At 41.0% G+C, this 22,636-nt stretch overlaps 1 protein-coding gene across 1 annotated transcript in view; it reads left to right on the top strand.

The window, feature by feature from the left end:
* Positions 1-6,981: 6,981 nt before the first annotated feature.
* hap1 (huntingtin associated protein 1) overlaps positions 6,982-22,636 on the top strand; it is a 38,259-nt gene continuing 22,604 nt past the window's right edge. The window contains exons 1-4 of the mRNA XM_061829362.1: positions 6,982-7,111; positions 16,882-16,940; positions 20,161-20,464; positions 20,714-20,902. Coding sequence (XP_061685346.1) covers positions 6,982-7,111; positions 16,882-16,940; positions 20,161-20,464; positions 20,714-20,902 — 682 coding nt within the window. The remainder of the gene's footprint in view (positions 7,112-16,881; positions 16,941-20,160; positions 20,465-20,713; positions 20,903-22,636) is intronic.

The raw sequence follows: 22,636 nt of genomic DNA, 5'->3' as shown, positions 1-22,636 counted from the left end.
ATAGATACGTAAATACATTTTAAAACACAAAATCCAAATCTAAAACAATATCCATTAAAATAATACAGTACAGTAGTCGTGAAAATTAAATACATAATTAATTAAAATCAGTAGGTAAGTGAGGATGTCATCACATAAAAATCAATCTCAAACTGTGAGTGAGTCCTTTTGCCACCTCTAGTGTCTCACCAAAAGCAGGCAACAACACAAGCAATGCTGAGAATGGCGCGTCATGCGCAACACACAAGTTGTGCACTCATCACAAAGGCCACACCTTGACAGGACGAAACCAGACAAGTGAAGTGAGTCACCGCCGCCGGTAAATGAATTGCTCATAAACTGCATCGTGATACCATTGATTTTTTTGTTTGTATTGCTGTGGTGCTTTTCACAGTGTGTTTGGCTGTCGGGTGGGCAAACTTTTGGGCTCAAGGGACACAGTTAGTCTTAAAACGGACAGATGGGCCAGGCCATTCGAGAAGCGAGAAAAAGGGCAAAATCACAGGGAGGAAATGAAAACTCCAGAGGTAGATTGGATAGGAACCTTGGAAGTCCTTTGAACTGTGAGGCAGATGTGCTGACCAGTCGCCTACTCAGTACATGATAATCACATTTTCTCAGACTGTATTTCCGTTGTTTTAGAGGCTGTTGTTTTGTTGTTGAACTGCACTAAAAGGTCTGTCATAGTTTGTTTACTTCCCATCATGGGATGCAAGTTTTAGTAACATTTATGTCCATATGTGAAACTCATGGATTTTACAAAGATCAAAAGTTCTCATGCAATCTGCTGGTAAAATGATATTCATAATAATAATTCTCCTTTGCATGTTTGTTGTCAAGAGACTACAATACACACAAAATCCACATTTCTCCCCAGCTACTTCACCCAGGTCTTCCAAGAGGATCCCAACGCATTCCTATGCAAGCCAAGAGACATAATCTCCCCAGCATGTCTTGAGATGTCCCCAGGATCTCCTACCAGTGGGACATGACCAGAACACCTCACCTGGGAGGTGTCCATCAAATGCTCGAGCCACCTCAACTGGCTCTCTCAATGCATGGGAGCAGCAGCTCAACACTGAGCCCCTGCTCAGCTTCTCATCCTATCTGGAAGGAAGAGCCCAGACACCCTGCAATCTCATATGTGGCTGCTTGTATTTGGGATCGTTTTCTTTCGGTCATGACCCACAGCTCGTGATCATAGATGAGGGTAGGAACTTAAATTGACACCATCACCTTCTGGCTTAGGTCCTTCTTCACCACAACGGACTAAAACAAAGTCCCTGATGCTCTGATCCACCTGTAAATCTCCTGTTCCATTCTTCCATCACTCGTGAACAAGACCCCAAGATACCTGAACTCCTCCACGTGGGGCAAGATGTCATTTTCATCCTAATGAGGCCACTCCACCCTTTTCTGAATCATGGTCTTAGATTTGATGATGCTGATTTTCATCGCAATCGCACAGCTGCGAACTGCTCCAGTGAGAGTTGGAGATCATGACTTGATGAAGCCAACAAAACCACATAATCTGCAAAAAGCAGACGTGCAAAAAATGAGGCCACCAAACTGGACCCCCTCGAGGCGTCAGATGCACCCAGAAAATCTGTCCATCAAAGTAAGGAAAAGAATTGGTGACAAAGGGCAGCTTTGGTGGAATCCAACCCTCACTGGAAACAAATCTAATTTAGTGCCAGAAATGCGGATCAAACTCTGACATGGATATACAGGCACCAAACTGCCCAAATCAGTGAATTCAGTACTCCGTACTCACAAAGCACCCCCCACAGGACTCCCCAAGGGATACAGCTGAACATTTTCTCCAAGTCCATGAAACACATGTATACTGATTGGACAAACATTTTGCCTGGCCAGCTGGTGCCATCAGCTGGGGTCCCAGCCAATGGAATACTGCCACGACCAACCGCTTTGACGACCACATTTTCATTCCCCCCCCCCCCCCCCCCACAACGGATGCTTAGGCACAAACAACAGTCACGTCTCCCCACCACTCGAAGGTGGAGGGAGGCTAACCACTGGGGTGAGCACCAATGTACAGGGGCCCAGCCAGGACGAATAAGTACACCCACACATGCTTCGTGCCTCCCACCATAGGCAACTCCAGAGTGGAAGAGTCCAACCCCTTTCGAGAGGACTGGTATTAGAGCCCAAGGTGTGTGTAGAGGAAAGCCCAACTGTAACTAGTTGGAACTTCTCAACCACCAGCATAACATCTTGTGGTCCTTCCCTGTCAGAGAAGTGACATTCCACGTCCCTAGTGACAAGTTCTGTAGCCAGGCATCAGATCACCATGGTCCCTGCATTCGGCCCAGCTCAGATTACATCCGATCCCTATGGCCCATCCCATAAGTGGTGAACCGATGAGAAGGTTGACCCATGTTATCCTTTCAAGCTGTACCTGGCCAGATCCTAGGAGTGCAGGACCGCACACAAGGTGCTCATCTTTGAGGTCCAACTCCAGGCTTGGCTCCAGAGGGGGACCCAGGTGACTGTCGTCCGGCAAGGGAAAACACGATCCAATCATTTTACTCATCATGTCTGGTTCCTCACCGAGGACCTGTTTTGGTATGGATGACCCTGCCAGGGGCATAAAGACCCAGACAGCGTAGCTCAAAGGATCACTGAAACAGACAAATCCCTCAACCACGATAAGGTGATGGCTCAAGGAGGGGTTGATTGTTTTGACTATATACTATCTTGAGTATAACAGTCTTTACGTGGAAAGGAGGGGCCCTCAGATATTGATATCATTTTATCGAATGTGTAAATTGTGTCCGCTACAATGTGACTGTGCAGATAAATGTGGATATAGAGCTAAAGAAATTGACTGTAAACCTACAAGAAACAAATCCATTAAATCTGCTTTTGACCCAACAAACAGACCATAAACAAATCACATTTCAGTCAGTTTCAGTCATGTTTGTCTCACTGGACATCTGCTTCAAAAAAGCAGCTTTTTCCCCCCTTCTACCTCACACCCACGGGAAATGCCTCCATTGTCTTTGGGAGAGGAAGTGGCCTGAAGCCACTAGCTTGATCTGTGGAGACTGTTAGTGAATTATTAATCGTTAAGTGACCACACAAGGATGGCTGTCTCTTGAAACAAACAAAAACAAAATCTTGGCTAAAAAGGTTGCAAACTTGACAACACAAATTATTTCAATAAAGTACTGATATTTAAATGACAAAAAGTTGCAGTCAAAATGTCATACACACACAAACGCACACATAGACGCGCACACACATACACACATTTTATAACCTCTATCATCATGGAGTGTTTCATATCACAAGAGAGACTTAAAAAATAAAACAAAGTAATATTTTCTAATCAAGTGTTTTAAAACGGGTGCATGAATTAATTGTGTGACTATAATGTTATTTAATTAAAACATACAATTGTTCTGCACTAGTTGACAAGATACAAATCAATATTGCATGAGCGCAGACTACAGTGCATACTCTACTGTACAGCATTTGAGGCATTGTCATTTGGAGTACCAACACTAGAGGTCAACACAGAGCGGCAGTAGCCCATTGGATTTGATCTATCTAACTATCTATCTATCTATCTATCTATCTATATCTATCTATCTATCTATCTATCTATCTATCTATCTATCTATCTATCTATCTATCTATCTATCTATCTATCTATCTATCTATCTAACCTAATATACCTAATATGGTTACAGTATTACTGTACGCTACAGTGTAGTTTCACAGTGAACCCGTGTTGTTGCGTCAAAGACTACAATACCCACAATGCACTGCAGCGATGACCAAATGGAACACGAAGCCGACCAACCGCAGTGACAGCTGAACTAAGTTTGCCGAGGGAAACTTTTTAACACCGATTGTGCCCCCACAACAGAGACGAATTAAAGAAACATGTAAGTATGACACACAACACTTTTTAGGCATTTTAGTGGCATTTTACAGATTGAGCACCTTTAGATTCGCTGCCAAGCAGTTTCTCAGTCTCGACTGGGCGAACTTTGTAGGGGGAAATTTCCATTCAAGCACAGGGTGTGAAATATAGTGGTCATACAGGAGAAAATATCCTTCACATTGTTTTCTTTCAAGAAACCTTTGACGGAAGGGAATGACCAACATTTCGGTCGAACGTCATTGCAGTTTTTAAGACCATCGCTTGTAACCAAGTAAGCGTTAGCTGTTGCCACTTGTCTAGTTTTCCCGATTATTATTGTGCTGTATTGTATGCTATCTTTGACAAGCTAAGGCATGTTAATAAAAGCAGCGACATAACTGAAAGCAAATCATTTTTCAGGAGACGAAACCTGTGGTCTTTTTTAAATATTTGGAAGGCATAATAATTATTGTACATAATCAAAACTCATACATTAAATGTGCAAATGTAAAGTGGCGTGAACGTCACAGTTCTAGTTGGCAAAAACTGCGCACAGGACGAATTCACAAATTACTGTTTGTAAAGTACAGAAAAACATTAACAACAACTGAGCAAACTACTTTTATTTTTATTATCTGCAGTTTTTGACATTCTTACACTTTCCGATGGTGTACTGTGGTTAAGAGGAAAAGCAGGACACTCCATTGACTGTGTAGACCAAATAACTGTTAAGAAATTAAAACTGAAATGGAAAGTTTATGTAAATAAAGTGCAATAAAAGTAGTCTGAAAAAAAAAATCAACACTTCTTCCATTATACATTTTGACTCGAGATCTCATACATTAAAATGTATCCATCCATCCATCCATCCATCCATCCATCCATCCATCCATCCATCCATCCATCCATCCATCCATCCATCCATCCATCCATTTTTTTCCGCTTATCCTCACTAGGGTCGCAGGGAGTGCTAGAACCTATCCCAGCTTTCAATGGGCAGGAGGTGGGGTACACCCTCAACTGGTTGCCAGCCAATCGCAGGGGACATTGAGAGTAACAGGGGCACTCACAATCACACCTAGGGGCAATTTAGAGTGTCCAATTAATGCTGCATGTTTTTGGGATGTGGGAGGAAAGGAGTGCCCGGAGAAAACCCACGCAGCCACGTGGAGAACATGCAATCTCCTCACAGGCGGGTCCGGGATTGAAATTAATTAAAAATTGAGAGGTCTTGGTTTCAAATCTCAGCTCAGGTCCTCCTGTGCAGAGTTTGCAAAATTCTTACTATGCTTGTTTGAGTTTTTTTTCTGGAAGCTCCTGACTTCATCCCACAAACCAAACACCATGCATATTAGTTTCATTGAAGAGGAAATTGTCCTTTAATATAAATGTTCCCCCACATTTATATGAACCCTACTATTACCTGACGATGAATTTCTGCTCACCTATAGGACAAGTGGTAGAGAACAGGGAGTTCAGTTCCGTGGTCCTGTGTTGCCAAGCCATCAAAGATATTGAAATGGCACGAGGCAGATTTCCTTTCCACAACATTTGAAGTTTTGCAAATACGATTTTTGTATTGCATGTTTTCCAAGAAAAAAAATCTGCCTACATAACAAATCCATTTATTTGAATCCTATTAAAAAAATGCACGATCATGAATAAATCCATCCATCCATCCATTTTCTGAGCAACTTATCCTCACAAGGGTCATGGGAGTGCTGGAGCCTGTCCCAGCTTTCTTTGGAGAGGTGGCACGGTCCACTCAAAACTGGTCACCAACCAATCGCAGGGCACATATAAACAAACAACCATTCGCAGTCACATTCATACCTTGGGGCGATTTAGAGTCCTCAATTAACCTACCATGCATGTTTTTGGGATGTGGGAGGAAACCAGAGTACCTGTAGAAATCCCACGCAGGCATAAAAGTGAGCGAGGATGTGAATCCAGGTCCTCAGTCCTGGTCCTGACCATTCAGTCATCTCATGTCCCACTGGTAAACGCATATTTCAAGGAAAATGTGTTAGTCTGCCTTGGAATCATGTTTGCTATTTTGGCACATTCCTTTATGACCCAAACATCACTAAATGCATTAAATCCATTTTATCCAGAGTGAGTATCCACTTTTTCATTTAGCCGTGGCACATACAAGCAGCATATGAGACATAATGGTTTTGAGCTGGCTTCTGGAAGAGTGGAAAAGTAGTATTTGTCCGTCCATTCTTTCATAAAACTGTTTTCTGAGTCCGTTTTCCAAAACTTGGGTCAAGGTGTGGCGTTTGCACCTTTTATGATATCTTCGAGGTGGCACGGTGGTGTGACTCGTTAAGAGTGTTCGCTCCACAGTTCTGAAGACCAGGGTTCAACCCCCGTGCCTGTGTGGGTTACATCGACCAGCATCCCAAAACAATGTTTTTGTTTTTTTTCTGGGTGTATTCTGATGTTTAAATAACTTTATAATAATTACTGTACTGTTTTTCTGTCATATCAGATAATTACTGTACTGTTTTGCTGTCATATCAGTGAAAGTTGTAAATTTGCACAGAACTACAGATTCAGATTACACACTTCCATCTTCCTTTATAGACGTAACGAGTGTTTCATTATACGGAGTTCTGAAAAAGCAAAAGCAACATAGGCAGCATTTTTTTGTTTGTTTCTGAGAGCATTTAATCTATTTTTTGCTGTATGCAGATGCTGAAATTCTTAGCCGTCGGCCAGTTGTTCTCTGTTTACTGTCAGTTTTCTCCCTGTTCTTCACATTCCTCCTGTAGTTTTGGGCTTTCTTGTATTTTATGCCTTTGTAAAGGTCACATTGTATATCAGACATAGAATTATGTCTCTATATTGTCAGAATACTGACCTCAGGTCAAAAGAAAGTGTGTCTGAAATGACAGCTTGTCTAAATGAGTCAGCAAGTATCAGTGTAGGAAATCCTTCATTGTCTTGATAATGTTGGTTTGAACTATTATTCATGATGTACTGTAATTTGAGAGTTTGTCGCATCTAAAGCAAGTGCACACTCCTCAACTGCTTATGCTCTCGTTTTATGCCCTTTTGGTGTACATTGTGTGGCATTTGCCAACATGAAGGACCTTGCATATCTCCGCACGTCCCACCTTCCTCGGTCTGCCTTCGGCCCCACCTCCGCCTTCCCTCACTGCTTCTCTCTCCTCTTACAGGACACGCGCTTTGCACCGCACAAGCAGCAGGCCGGTAAGAGCTTCAGGACCAAGGAACGTTCAACTTGTTGGGCTCACATTAAACCAGGTTGTGTCCAACTGCATCGCCTTTCTATAAGAGGACAGTAAGTGAAGTCCCATTAAGCGTTTTCTTATTTAACAAATAACAGGGAGGACCATTGTTGTGGGCAATGCTTTTTTTTTTTTTGTTTTAAGCTGCTTTCACTTTGCTAAGAAGTTCTGATGCAGCACATTACCCAGTTTCTTTATCTTGCTTATGTCACCCTGTCAACTTAATGTGGTGTCTTTCTAACTGTGCAACTTTCTGAACAACCTCCAATCATCTGCTTGCTCTTCAAACTATAAGCCCCTCACGTTGGCTACGATCACTAGGTTTGTTTTGTTCTCTTTGCATTCAATATTATTTTTCTGAACTGTTGAAGTGGAACAGTATGAAAGTGATTTCCCACTGTGTGTTGAGCAATGTCTGCATGAGAATGTGTGGATTCTTTGTGGTAGACATGTACTCACCCTGCCCCACCAGTGGGTGACTCTCACTTTAGGGTGTACTTTGATCAGTTATTTGTGTAAAAATGCGAGTTGTTAAATGTATTTTTACAGTAATTAGCATTTTAAAAGTAACATTTAACACTTGGCTAGCAACAACTATACTGTGTCAGACTCCTGTGTTGAGATTGCAGTACAGTAATTTCCCAGCGAGAGATATAGTTCACCAATTTGCCTGGAATACAACTATATTCACAGAAATTGTGTTTTCAAGCTTTCTGGCCAAGCGGAGTTGTATGATAGTAGATTGTGACACAAAGTTACTTTGTTGAAAGCAATTTGCTTTTTGTAGCACGAGTAAATGGTACTTGGGGTTATTTTGTGACCACTTTCTGTGTGGATGAACTTTCTGTCCCCATATAGCTCTCCCAGTTGTTCGGGTGACATTCTTGTTAGCATTGAGATCCTTTTCCCCCTCCTGTTTTGTCCCGCACCCTTTGACTCCCCATTTCATTTTTTCAAATCTTTGTCAAATAAAATATCTGCTAGGTAAAGTTTAAATTAGTTTGTCATTCGTCACATACCTCCGTTATTTTTGTTTTAGTTGAGCAAAAGTGTTTGCCTGACATGTCCATCTGTCTTTTCTTACTGTTTCACCTTTATATTTTGTTTGTACTGTCAAGTATCAACGTCATTAGAGTAAATGTTTAATTAAAATTTTGTTTGTACAGCCTATTGGGTTGTATTAAACTGACCCATACACAATCAAGTGGGGAAGCCAATATTTACATTTTTTTTTTCCATATTAGCTGTGCAGCAATAAGAGTTTGTTGCTTTGGACTAAAATGGTTGCCAAAACAATCAGATGAGCATGTGCCCGTTCATAGTAGATTTATGTCTAGAACCTACATATTTAGTTTCTTTTAACATTTTATACCCAGCCATACAAACTTTAAACCATATTACTAATTTAAATATGCTTTGAAGTTTTTAGTTGTATTTTTTACCTGTTAAATACATCTGTAAAAGTGAAGGGAGGAAAACTCATAGAGTGCTGATAACCCACACACAAGCCTTTAATAAGATACTACAATATGAAATATCACATTTCACTTCATTAACAAAACATCTCCCAAATTGTTTGCAGTACAGTACATTGTGTTTATTGTGTGGTGTTGAGTTACCGGTAACTAAATATCCAAAAATGTAACCCAGAACGTTTGTGCATTAAGATTTTTGACCAGTGATAAAACTTGAGCAGCAAAAAAATGTCATCTTTTTGCACTGCCATAGAATGTACAGTATACACACCCTTAAGACAAAATTAAATCAGTCTTTTTTTTTTTTTTTTTTTTTAAATCACAAAAATCTGGCACTTGCAATAGAACGGAGGTGTTTAGACGTTTTATGTCCTCTGTCGAGTTTGCTAAAGACTGTATTAGCGCTGCCAATGATATTTTGTCTAGGGTCAAATGCAGTAACGAACTATGAATAACCCGCTAATTGCTGTTTGCATTATACACACATCAGAGGGAGCATGGCACTAAGAAATTAACTGGAGCTCACTAGGAAAACTAGTAAATAGCGGAAGTCTTGTGTTGTGTGTATGGTTTGAATTTGTGGGATCCTGCAGAAATCCCGAGGTAATACTTTCAAAGTTATCTGTAAGTTTAACTATCCTGTTCAATCTCACTCACGGTTTGAACGCTGACCTGCGGCCTCTGTCACAAACTGTTTATAAGAACAAAGTCGTTGTGGCATTCACGTGTGCATATTTTCCAAGGCCAATCTACAACACTTGGACACAGTTACTGAAACTCTGTCGTGATTAAGCAAAATTGTTTTGTTGCATTTTACTGAAACTCTAATGATGTATAACACTAGATTTCAAAATACAGTACCATCATACCTTTGTCACGATAGATGATTTTTTTTTCAAGGTTAACAGGTTAACTGTTTGGGCTGTAATTCATTTGCAGCTGGTATAACATTAAATACAATGCATATGCCAAATGTACCCCAGTTAATTTGAGTTTTTATCATGTAAAATTAGACCTAGTTATCCAATTATGCTTTGACCTTTTCTCTTAAATGAAAGTATTGATACAGCACGTACACATGAGCAGTAACTACTAAATCATCCAGTTGATTATCAATATCTTAGTGGCACATAAAAACTGGACACGTAGTGCACCTCTTCCAACATATCAATGTATCCACATTTGTAACAATACTGTTTATAAAGTAACTTTTGTGATGACTCATTAAGGGATATCTGCATGTGCTTTTTTTGTTCAGCGGTTAAACTTTTTAATATCATTAATCAGCGTTTAAATCCAGTGGATATAAAATGTCTACACAACACTATTCATACTTTTTTGTGACATAAAACACGAGACCAAGATTAGTATTTTCAAAACTTTTTTCTAACCTTTGTGACCTACAACCTCCACAACTAAGTTGGGAAATCCTGTTGACATCTTTTCAAAAGAGGAAATAAAAATAAACACCTGAGAAATGGTTGTTGCACAAGTGTGCACACTCTTATGTAACTAAGTGGACACCTGCCACCATTTGATCAGGCCCTGATCTACTTCAAATAAATTTCAAATTTATCCCTCCGCTTGAGCAGTATCTTTTAATAGTATTTTATGCTGATTGACTTTCTTGTAATAATTTGCTGATTCGATCAATGACATCATTGATTGTAGTCGCAGAAGACATTTATTCTATATTGCCATCATGTACTGTATGTTTGAATCCATCCATCCATCCATCCATCCATCCATCCATCCATCCATCCATCCATCCATCCATCCATCCATCCATCCATCCATCCATCCATTCATCCATCCATCCATCCGTTTTCTTAGCCACTTATCCTCACAAGGCTCACAGGAGTGCTGGAGCCTATCCCAGCTGTCAACAGGCAAGAGGCGGGGTACACCCTGAACTGGTTGGCAGCCATTTGCAAGGCACAACGAGACAAACAGCCGCACTCACAATTGACCCCTCCGTACAGGGCACTTAACCACGCCTCCTGAAGTGACGTCACGCCACGTGCGCCTACGTCAGACAAACAATTAGCAAAAAGGGCGGTGCAGCAAGAAAAGAATAGAGCGAAACTGTACGATTTACCGGCTGATTTTTCACTCTCATTCTTAGCTAACAGTGAAATATCGTTGAAAAGCAGACAGCCTGGCTTCAAGTATTTCAGTGAGGGGTATTTCAATGGTATTTACATGCATATCGACGGAGAAACAATTCATATTAGCACGAGATCTTTCCAGAGTCAGAGGAAGACCGAGATGCCACATAATATGTTATAACCCAAAGATGAATTCGTCATTGACAGTTTCCTATTTTCGTGTTACATATCACACTTGTGTGCAGAATCTGTATGTGTATCTGTATAGCCCTTTGTGAACGGCCGTATGAAGGAAAAGAAGAAGGCGAGGCTTGATTTACGAGTTGTTTCTCTCGTTTTCTTTGTGTAACGTCACGCGGTCCCCTCAGTAATTATTCTTGAATTAGTGCCGAACCTACGTAAGTCCCGACCGAGTACAACAATCACTACTTTAGTGTCCTCAAACATCCTTCCTTCAGTCTTGGTGTCTCGGTGCACGTCGAAGGCTTTTAGGACTGCTAGTCCGATTTAGCTTAGCTCATTAGCCGCGAACAAAGGGACACGTTTGTGCAGTCAGATCATCGCAAAATATCGCTCAACACAGATCAAGTGTGTCAATCTTTCACACTTAGCTATGTTATGCAAGCGAAGAACTGCTAATTCATTTATGTGAGACATGTATTGAAAATCAAATATAGGGCATACCTTCGTGCAAACACAGTCCGGTTTACAGTAGCCACATAGCCGCGAACAAAGGGACACGTTTGTGCAGTCAGATCATCACAAAATATCGCTCAACACAGATCAAGTGTGTCAATCTTTCACACTTAACTATGTTATGCAAGCGAAGAACTGCTAATTCATTCATATGAGACATGTATTGAAAATCAAATATAGGACTTACCTTCGTGCAAACATATCTGTTCCGGTTGATGGATTCAGTTGATCATGTGGTCTTCCACAAAGTTTGATCCATCGAAGACATTTTTCGTACTGGGTCTTCAGTTTTGGAAAGGGTACGAATTGAACTCCACCAACTAGCCTTTCAGGATACCTGTCGTCACTATTATAAAGTCCGTGACTACACCTCTTAACCCAGACATGTCCAAAGTCCGGCACCCGGGCCAATTGCGGCCCGTGGACTAATTTTTACCGGCCCGCGGCCTCTATCATGAAATCAATAATATGCGGCCCGCCAGCACTGTTGACCACAGTATAAAATACATGTGTACAAAAAGCTATTTTTCATATTTTTCATTTCACCAGAAGATGGCAGTAGCCCTGTGGCCGCACTCTGGCCGCCGTGACCCTTGACCTTGCGTGATCATTTCAGCCCAGCCCATTTCTAACATGGCGTCTGTAAACAAAAAAAGGAAAGTTGACCGCGAGGGCCGCCGCTCCCAGGACAAGTGGAAATTTGAGTATTTTTTCACTGAAATACGAAACAACGGTGTCTGCCTAATTTGCCAAGAGACTGTGGCTGTTTTCAAGGAATTCAACATCAAGAGGCACTACCAGACGAAACATGCTAGCTACGACAAGCTAACTGGGAACAAACGCGGTGAAAAAGTGAAGCAACTGGAAGCTGTTTTAACGGCACAGCAAAGCTTTTTCACAAGAGTCCGTGAGTCAAATGAAAATGCCACAAAGGCAAGCTACGAAGTGGCAACGCTGATTGCAAAGCACTGCAAACCTTTCACTGAGACTGTGTAATGAAAATGGTTGAGAAAATTTGTCCCGCGAAGAAGCAAGAGTTTGCCAATATTTGCCTGGCTCGTAATACTGTGGTACGGAGAATTGAAGACGTTTCATTAGATATTAAGAGACAGCTAGAGGCAAAAGGAACTGAGTTTGACTTTTTCTCGTTAGCGTGCGATGAAAGCACGGATGCGTCCGACACCGCTCAGTTACTGATCTTTTTAAGAGGAGTGGACAATGACATGAACGTGAGTGAAGAGCTTCTGGACCTCCAGAGTCTGAAGGGCCAAACAAGAGGAACGGATTTATTTGTTTCTGTTTGTTCCACCGTAGATGACATGAAACTACAGTGGAATAAAGTCACCGGGATTATTACGGACGGCGCACCTGCCATGGCTGGCGAGCGGAGTGGATTTTCAAGCCTTGTCTGTAACAAAGTCAGCGAAGAAGGAGGCAGCGCTATTAAACTCCACTGTATTATTCATCAAGAAGTTCTCTGTGCCAAATATATGAAATATGATAATGTTATGAAACCGGTGATAAAGACTATTAATTATATTCGCTCCAAAGCGCTGTGCCACCGCCAGTTTCAACAGTTTCTTCTCGACATCCAGGCTGAATACGGAGATGTTTTGTATCACACCGACGTAAGGTGGCTCAGTCGGGGGTCTGCGCTGCAGCGCTTCTTCTCTCTCAGGGAGGAAATTGGACAATTCTTGACTAAAAAGGGACAACCCATGCCACAATTAAATGATCCTGTTTGGCTGGCTGATTTGGGATTTTTAGTTGACATAACGCGACATCTGAATGCGTTGAACACAAGCCTTCAAGGGCAAAATGCAGTGGTAAGCCAACTGTATTCACACATCAAAGCCTTTCGGACCAAGCTGCTACTTTTCCAAAGACACCTGTCACAGGCGCAGCCCAATACCGCACATTTCCCGTCGCTGCAGGAAATTGTGACCAGTTTCCCACAGATCAATATCAGTGCGCAAATGACAAAGTATGCAGCAGACATCTCATCTCTGGTTGAGGAGTTTCAGCAGCGCTTTCGGGACTTTGCAGCTATTGAAAAGGAGATCACGCTTTTTTCCTCTCCTTTCTCCGTGGACCCTGATGACGCTCCAGACCACCTGCAACTGGAGCTCATTGAGCTGCAGTGTGACGCCGAGCATCGCAGTCGGCACCAACAGCTCCCTCTTGTCAACTTCTACCGCCAGCTGGATGAAGGCAGGTTCCAAGCAATTCGGACATTTGCTAAGAAAATGCTGAGCTTGTTTGGCTCCACATACACGTGCGAGAAGACATTCTCCGTTATGAACATTAACAAGAGCCACATGAGGACGAGACTGAGTGACTCTCACCTGCGTGACGTCTTGCGCATCAAAACCACTGCTCTTGAGCCAGACATGGACTACATTACTGCAGTCAAGATCCCAGTATCACCCTTCACATTAGTGCAGGCAAGACCTTTGTTAAGTCCTCTGAGTTGAATAAATTCTTAAATCTCAGTTAATTAATTTTTTTGTGATGGTCAAAATCACAGTTTGAATATGCAGTGATCATTGTTTTGTTTTCAGCACTTTTCCTACAGTGAGCATATAATAGTGAATAATATGTAATGTTTCACATGAACTTAGATATCCTTTATAGTTTTCTTAATTTTTTGTGGTTTGTGAAAACCTAAATGTAAAAAAAAAATGTAAAAGTAAAAGTATGCCATTTGTAATTAAATAAAAAAAAAAATCCCAAAAAGTTAATTTGTATTTAATGTTAATGGTTCAAAGAATGTCAGGTTAAATAGTCGGCCCCCACACATTTTCACCTTACCAAATCTGGCCCTCTTTGCAAAAAGTTTGGACACCCCTGTCTTAACCATATCTATTGTTAAAGAACCCAAATACGCGATAAAACGCTAACAGAAGCTATACTGGACCATACAATGTTGTCTGAGGAAACTGCCGGTCCAAAAAGGGGCTTGGTTTATGCAGATCCCTGGCCTCTGATTGGTCAGCGACACGGATGACGCAATTTCTACGGAGGGGTCAATTACACCTAGGGGCACTTTAGAGTCCAATTAATGTTGCATGTTTTTGGGATGTGGGAGGAAACCCACGCAGACACAGGGAGAACATGCATATTCCACAGAGGCGGGTCTGTTCTTGAACCCGGGACCTCAGAAAAGTAAGGCCAACGCTTTCCAGCTGAACCACTGTGCTGCTATGTTTGAATCCAAAAGCGAGTTATTTTTAACCTTGTGGCATGTTTTGACGTATTAATGTACATATCTGACGTTGGCGGTGTGGTCTGACATAGACAACACAAGAAAAATTTGGTCTTTCACGATTGAGTCAGAATACTAGAATAAATTATGATATTCCAATACCACTGTAACCCATCTTATACGATCACTGGGCTTCATTTTGTAAACTCAAACACTACTGGATACCCTCATTACCATGACGACAATGTGTCGCGGTGGTCACTGGAACTCAGGAAAGGACTCATTTAAGCCTTGCTTGATCCATCAGGTGGATGTCATTGTTGAACGGTATCAGCCAGAAGCCTACAAAGAATTTCCAAGGCTCTCAAAATAGCAATTGTACTTTATTAGTCTAAACAGCATCTTAATAGCATATTATCAAAAAGATTCATAGACATACACTAGTTGTGAGCACAATAATCAGGAAAATTTCTTGCCAACGAACTTCAATGTAAAAAAGAGAATACTATTTACAACCATACAGGATTAAAATGGCAACTTTACACACTCACCACAGGATATTAATGATACAGTATCTTCTACCGCTACTACAGTAGCTTATATTCATCTTACAATAAGCAGAATAAAAACAATATTGAAACTTTTGTCAAAAACCCAAACATCCCTTATTTAGAGCCCCCTGCTGCACCCATTCATCCTTGATGAATTACATCAGGCCTTAAACAATATGCAAAGAAGTAGGGCTTCAGGCAATGATGGACTTTTCACAGATTTTTATTATAGGTATTTTATTATAGATATTTCTGGTCTCTATTAGAGCCACTGTTTTTTATTTATTTAGAGCAGTGACAGGATAAAAGATAAAGGCCATATAAACAGCTGCAATAAAACTACCAAACCTGGGAAAGACCCCACTCATCCCGTTCATTACCAATGTTCCCTCTTAATTTTTTACGCATCTGAGCAAACACACTAAGGCTGTGAGCACCCCCTTTGATCACTGTGAGCAACATCAGTCGTATGCACTGTGGTCAGATCAGTGTCATCCATTGAAGTTACACAGCTCATTCAAAGATTCAGATTAGAGCATTTACATTCCCATCAGAATATTTTTAAGAACAATTTTGTGTTTTTGCAAACTTACAATGAATGTGTCAACAAACAAAAAAAAATACATTGCTAACTAAACCAAGCCAACTATGAAGTATAAATTTGAAAGGTCGCACGCAACTCTAGTTTAAAATTTTTTTTTAACCCACAATGATATCCCTGTCTCTTTTTCTTGGTATAAAACTGAATTATTGCTCGCAGAATATCTTTGGCAATGCACGTTGAAAACTGAATGATGCCCCCAAACAGTTTTAGGTTAATGTTATGTTGCCTCCTGTATTTAAAATACAGAATTAGCTATTTATGCACTGTATTGTCTGTGCTTTCATCCTCGATCAGGCTGTGCCAAGGTGGAATTCTAACATTATACACCATCTCATCCTGTACTTTCTACTTTGGCTTCAGACCAGACTTTTTTTTTTTTACTCAAAAAAAACAAAATCTCTTTCAGTTTCACCACCTTGTCTTCCATTATTCACATACCCCGACATTCATTAAAGCAACAGCACTTTTTTTTTTTTTTTTTTACTTTTACCATTATTATCGAGAGTAAACACAAGCAGCATGTCTCACTCTTTGCTCTACGTTGCCCAGACTGTGTTGCTAAGAGGTGTATGTTATTATGAGTGTACCCCTTTTAGAGCCAGAGGGGGGCGGAGTCAGGTAAACTGGCAGAAGACCCTTCTATTGGGGGGTGGGGGGGGTACTGTCAGGCTGTGGTTCACTGCGCTGGATCAGTTTTCATGTGCCCTGAGAATGTGCTACAAGTGCGCAATTGCGCAGTGGAGCACCTTAGAGGGAACATTGGTTATTACTGGCCATGATTGCTAAGTAATTAATACTGTACATACGTATGAGGACATGCAGCATCCAACCAGTAGAAAAGATGAGAGAGGACAGAAAAGGGCAGAAGATAGGATCTGGGCAACAAACTGATGATTTGACTTTTATAACGTTACTTGTGGTCAAATATCTAGACTAGCTATTGTTCAGCTGTGATTCGCAACCCTGGTCCTCTTGTCTATTCTGTACCTTGGTGTGTCTCCTAACAACCTTCTCTGTTCAGCTGCATTTTTGATAAACAGAATAAGAAATTAAAAATAACCAGCAACAAATGTCAAACTTCCCTGTCACACAGCAGAACTGATCCAGAACAAAAGAGATCCGCCTCTCTGCCTGGCCATGCAGCTGAACAGGGCAAGTTTAAATAATAATAATAAAAAGCTTGAAATGCAAGAGAACCAAGTCATCATCAAGTGGAGAGAACAGTGAGGTGACAATGACCTGGACATGCCTCAAAAACTGACGAAAAGATTAGACAAAAACTGGTCATGGAGGCTGCCAAGCAGCTGCCAGCAACATCGAACGAGGTCCAGGAAATTCTGGAAAGCACTGGCTGTTTCGTACATGTGACATCAATGTCACATCATCTTCGTCTGTCTGGGCTCGGGCTAGGGTGGCAAGATGCCTTACCTTGCAAAGAAAAGCCTCTAGACTTGTCAGCATTTTGCTAAACCGCGTTCTAACTCTCCCTTGACCTTTTTGGCCGATGGTATGCTTGGAACAAACCACGTTGCTTGTCACCTGAAGGACACCATACGTGTAATGCTGCATGGTGTTGGCAGCATCATGCTTTGAGGCGCTTTTTCTTCAGCTGGCTTCAGTTAAAGTGGAGCCAATTCTGAAAATTTCCAAATACCAGTCAATGTTAATACAAAATCTTCAGGCTCCTGCAAGAAAGTTGAAACTCCAAATGAAGAGAACTTCATCTTTCAGACAATGGCACAAAGCCCACATTCAAACAAATGAATGGTATCACCAGAAAAAGAGATGAGATATTGGAATGGCTACACAGGAATAAGATTGAACATTTGTGGCACGGTCTGAAAATGCGTGTGCACAGGAGGTGCCCTCACAATCTGACAGAATTTTTGAATTATTATTATTCTTTTTTTCTGCATTTTGCCACATCAAGATAACATTTAGCCCTGAAGACGGACTGCTTTCATCAAAGTCCAAGGTGCTGCAAAAAAAGTCTTAGTTTGAGGGTGCAATGTATCCACTTATCCATTTTCTGTATCACTTATGCAACAGGTTATTCTACTTTTTTCAAGTTTGATTTGTCAAACTTTTCCTGGTTACATTAAAGGAAGAAAATGTTTTGAGCTGAAGTCAAGATCTATTATTATTATTATTATTTTTTTTTTTACATCACAAACAACAACATTTGAACAGCTTTTGTTTGTTCAATGGAATTCACAACTGTTGACATTTGACATGATGTTCGATGCTTCGATGAATGTAAAATACCAAACGCTTTTTTAAAAAAATTGTAATTTGTTGCATTGATGAACTGCAAGCTATTTGCATGTTCTTTTGATGAGTTCACAGGGTTGTGGAAGTCAGACTTATTCAAGGAGATCTCAGCATGTGCTGTGTTTTTTTTTTTTTTTTTTTTTTTTTTTTTTGCAGGCTGTTAATCAATATCAATGTGGCTCAATCCCTCCCTTCCTCCCTCTGCCAAGCACTACCCTATCCCTCCTTCTTTGTAACGCTGTGTGCTTTTGCTCACGTACACGACCTCGTGGAAGGGCATTAGGTTCTTTGCTTGGAGTGCTATTGAGGATCTTGAGTTAAGCTCAGGTCCAGTCCAAGCTCCAAGGACATAAGCTTTCTGGTGACGCTTTTTTGTGGCATAAGTACTTATTCATTATTATGAATTGATTCATCATTCATAAAGTATTTTTAGATCTCAATTCTTGAGATTGTAGGTTTCTTGAAGACTCAGATGGGGCACCATCCTTGGAGAATGGCTGATGTCCCAGCTGAGTCTTTGAGAATCCCATGTTGCATTGCCATGAATGTTTGGATCGAAACAATGAGGGCTAATCGCCACGTCCATTCTGTCACCCCAAAATGGACAACAGAGGCTGGCTTGGCTGCATGTGTGACAATCCAACAGTGGGCTTTGCTTTACTGCCAAATTGGAAGTGATAGAGCTTGGACATGGCTCCTGTGAAGTCAGAATATTTCCATGCACACGCTGTCATGCGGAATTAGTAGTGCAGGGCAGACCAACGGGGATAAAGGGAACTAAAAACCTTGTGATAGCGATATGTGTGCTGCCGCAGGGGGGAAGGGTTGGGGGTGTTAGGTTATTTATGTATAATTAGGTGAGTGGTGTGTGCATCAGTGTCTGCACTGAGCTCAGCCTGGCAATAAAGTCTAACCTTTTGCCCTCTGGAAGCATGTTATTGACTTCAATAACTGGATTGAGCTATCAAGTGCCCTGTTGTTCAACCACACGAACCAGGGAGCCTTCGTTTGTAATATTTATAAGACTATTGCTGGTAATTCCGAATTTTCATTCAGTACCAAACAGTAAACTGGCTTTTAAAGAAATTCAACGTTACTTCAGCTTTTTTCCTTTGGCAACAGTGGCCTCTGTTGACAAAAGTAGTAAACACAACCTACTCCACTGAAGGAAAGCTGGATGGCAGAAAACTACTAAGCAAAGCACATTCTCCACAAAGAACTCTTTATCATGATACTTATTCTGATTAGGCGTGTGAGTCAACATTAGCTGCCCTGTTTAAACATTTGTACTACGTACATCTTGAGGATGCCACTGCAAAGCATCACTAGGTTTAAATGATACAGTTAAATGACCTCCCCTACAGTTATAAACGGTTAAAGACGTTATATTTATGGTAATAACTGTTGTTGAGCTTTGCATGGTGTAGTTGTTTTTGAAAGGGTCTCATGGTGTTGGGTGGAAAATAAAAACCATGAAACGAATAAATCAATTGATCATTGATTATCAGTGCATTTTTATTTATTTCTTTTTCTACTTAATCTGACAATGTTTTACTTTCATCAAATTTATACTGCAAAAAAAAAACCTTCACTCATGGAGTCCAGATTAATTCCATTACGGGCGTGTCGCAATGATCTCGTTTCTTTCAGTGGACCATGTAAATAATTTGGAAGCTGTTATGCAATCACTTAATGTTTGTGTCATGCTCTATGTAGAACAGGAGCCATCACGAACAGAAAATATGCTTTAAGCCTTTGAACCAAAACACACTTGTTGACTCAGAAGTCTGCATAGGAAGCTCTTAGTGCACAGTTTGTCCATGGGTGTGGCGCAGTTATGCTGAAGAACCTGATCCATGCAGCTTCAGGCGGTGGTAACTCTATATGAGTGAGACACAGGGGTAGGCCCAGCCCTCTTGTGCACCTAATGAAAGGCTCTTTCGATTCAACAAAGGGATTGCATTTGCTTTTAAGTCTGTATCCCAGATATGGCTGCAATCAACACTATGGGGGAGAATGAGCATACAATAATATAATAATATACCCACTTATTCAAATGTTTTCCACTATTCTTTACCCATTTCTTTCTTTCTTCCTTCAGTTGTTGCCTTCTTCCATCATCAGAACTCAGTCCTGTGAGCCTGTCTTCTCTTTTGGGCCCACCAGTGGACAGAGTCGTCGTTTATACCTTCCAGCTTCTGTCAAACTGTCCTTCACTGTTATCCCTGGTGCCTCTTCTCCCCCCTCCTGGCCCACGCAGGCCCACCTGGACTCCCAGTCAGCCTTCTCCCTCCATGGTGGGTGGGGGGAGGCCCCGGGGACCCTGGATGCGGACCCCGAACCTATTCAGCTTGCCTCAGCTGAGAGAGACCTGGGATCTTGTCTTGATGCATCCACTCTCACTGGTAGGTCAGATACAAATTGATAAAACCTCATTACAAATGTGAAAGTTCTATCTTTCCAAAATAAATAGCAAGACTTAAACATCAATCCGCTTAATAGGCATCTGTATCAAGCATTTAGCTGTATACCGTCCAATTTTGTGTGTTTTGATACATAGTTTGGCTTTTTGCTCCCACAATCCTTATATTTTATTGCCTGTACATAAAATACCCATGCGTATCTTCAAGTAGACTCTTTCTCCCTTTGCTCAGACCTCTGTGCAGACCTGCCAGAGTTGGAGATAGTGAGCCTTCTGTCAGAAGGTCAGCCAAACTACACTCTCCGAGCAGACTGTGTTTTCGGCTACGACAATGACGACTGGCTGCACACCCCTCTGCTGCAGCCTGAGGTCGTCCTCGGCCTCACACACCAGCAAATTGAAGAGACCTTCAAGTACTTCTGTGAGTTTTTCTTTTCATCAAATGCACTCCTACTGAATTTAAGCATTTCGAGGTCTGAGGTTTGTCCACTTTTCATAAAAGCCATAGTCTTATGTACAGTTAATCAAGCGCAGGTTGTTTAACTTGCGATGACCCCATTTGCGTGTCGTTTCGGAATGTACAATATTTTCACATGCTTAGTATGGTAATTGCCATGACCCGAGGGAAGAAATTAATCTCTCAAAAACACTTTGTATATCATTAGTGCATTTCTCAAAATGTCCCCTAATTCTGTCGACAAATACAGTACGTTTTTGTCTGTCTTGTCTGTAAAAAGCATAAAATGCACGATGATGACACTTTCACACAAATCCACTTCTGTGAACCACGTAGGCCAAAAATGTCATCAACCTCATTAACTGTCCGACAGTTGGCTTCATAAACAGTTTAGCTCTACAGCAGAATAGCCATGTGGCCATCTAGAACCCTCAATCACATAGGCGAAATGTTAGAATAGCAGTGTGTTGATTTTGCTGTATATTGGGATTTTGTATACATTATACTGGCGTGATTTTTTTCGTGTATTTATCTATTTTACTTTTTGACGTATATATCTCTGTTTGAGCATGTGACCCACCCTGTGATACCAGTTAACTTGTCACTTAGTAAAGGGTTACTCTATGATGGCTGCGTTTTTTCAGATTGGAATAAAGTTCCATATCCTAGTTACTGAATGTTACTATTGTTGCGAAGAAAGGTTAAAGCAATTCAATGTGCCGATGCAGAATGCTTTAATGAGAAACCAGCAGAAAGGCGCACTAAACATTGCAGTGAGTCGATAAGTCATCCCGTAACATAACCGAGAGGTCACTACACCAAACGCACCCTTCAATCAGAGTTCAGCAAAAATAAAATAAACGTGCAACACAAATGTAACCCGACAGTAAAGGTTACATGTACATACAAATATCACAGGACTACACAAATAACTAGTCAACCATAATTCACCAAATGTGTGTTTTAAAAAAAAAAAAAAAAAAAAAAAAAAGACTCTTCTATTAATGTCTTTGGCAGGCAAATTTTGCGGGTGCTATTTTCACAGGTCCTCCCTCCGTTCCTTGAAAGACATCAAGGTAGAGTGAATGGAAAAGAGAGAGGGCGGTTGGAGAGAAATAAGTTACAATATTGAGAGTGATGCGGTTATTTTGCATAATATCGTCCGTAGGTATGGCTCATATTGAGTCCACTTTAACGTGGTTGATGAGCCATATGCAGCTGATGAATGTAAACAATAAAGTAACTAGGAAGCATACTTTTAAAATTAATCAGTAATTACTGTTAAGGCATATTCACTAATCAATTACTTTTTTTTTTTTTTCCCCCAAAGGTAACTGTGGTGACGTGCATTCTAAAAACATACAATAGTTACATGACTTAGCGTCACTTAATAAATATAACTTGGGCTTTCGTGGGTTGCTTATTTTGGATCTTGTTTGTAGGGCTTACAAAAAGAAAAACATGTTGATATCCAAAGCTACAGTATGTGTTGCTGTCTTTAATATACTTTTTTTTACAAGAAAAAAAAATTTCACCGAGTGCCACCATCTTGAAACTCTTGATGACCCGTTGTTTGGAGGGAATTCATGCGCTTATGTGGCTGCGTCCTCATAATACTAGTTAGGCTGTACTTGAGTGACGCCAAGCCACATGTTCCTATGTAGAGCAGGACAGACTAACCTGCTAACCCAAGTCTTG

Source organism: Syngnathoides biaculeatus, chromosome 9 (genome assembly GCF_019802595.1).
Source record: "Syngnathoides biaculeatus isolate LvHL_M chromosome 9, ASM1980259v1, whole genome shotgun sequence".
In the NCBI taxonomy this organism is placed as follows: Eukaryota; Metazoa; Chordata; class Actinopteri; order Syngnathiformes; family Syngnathidae; genus Syngnathoides; species Syngnathoides biaculeatus.
This window is presented reverse-complemented; position numbering and strand designations above follow the sequence as displayed.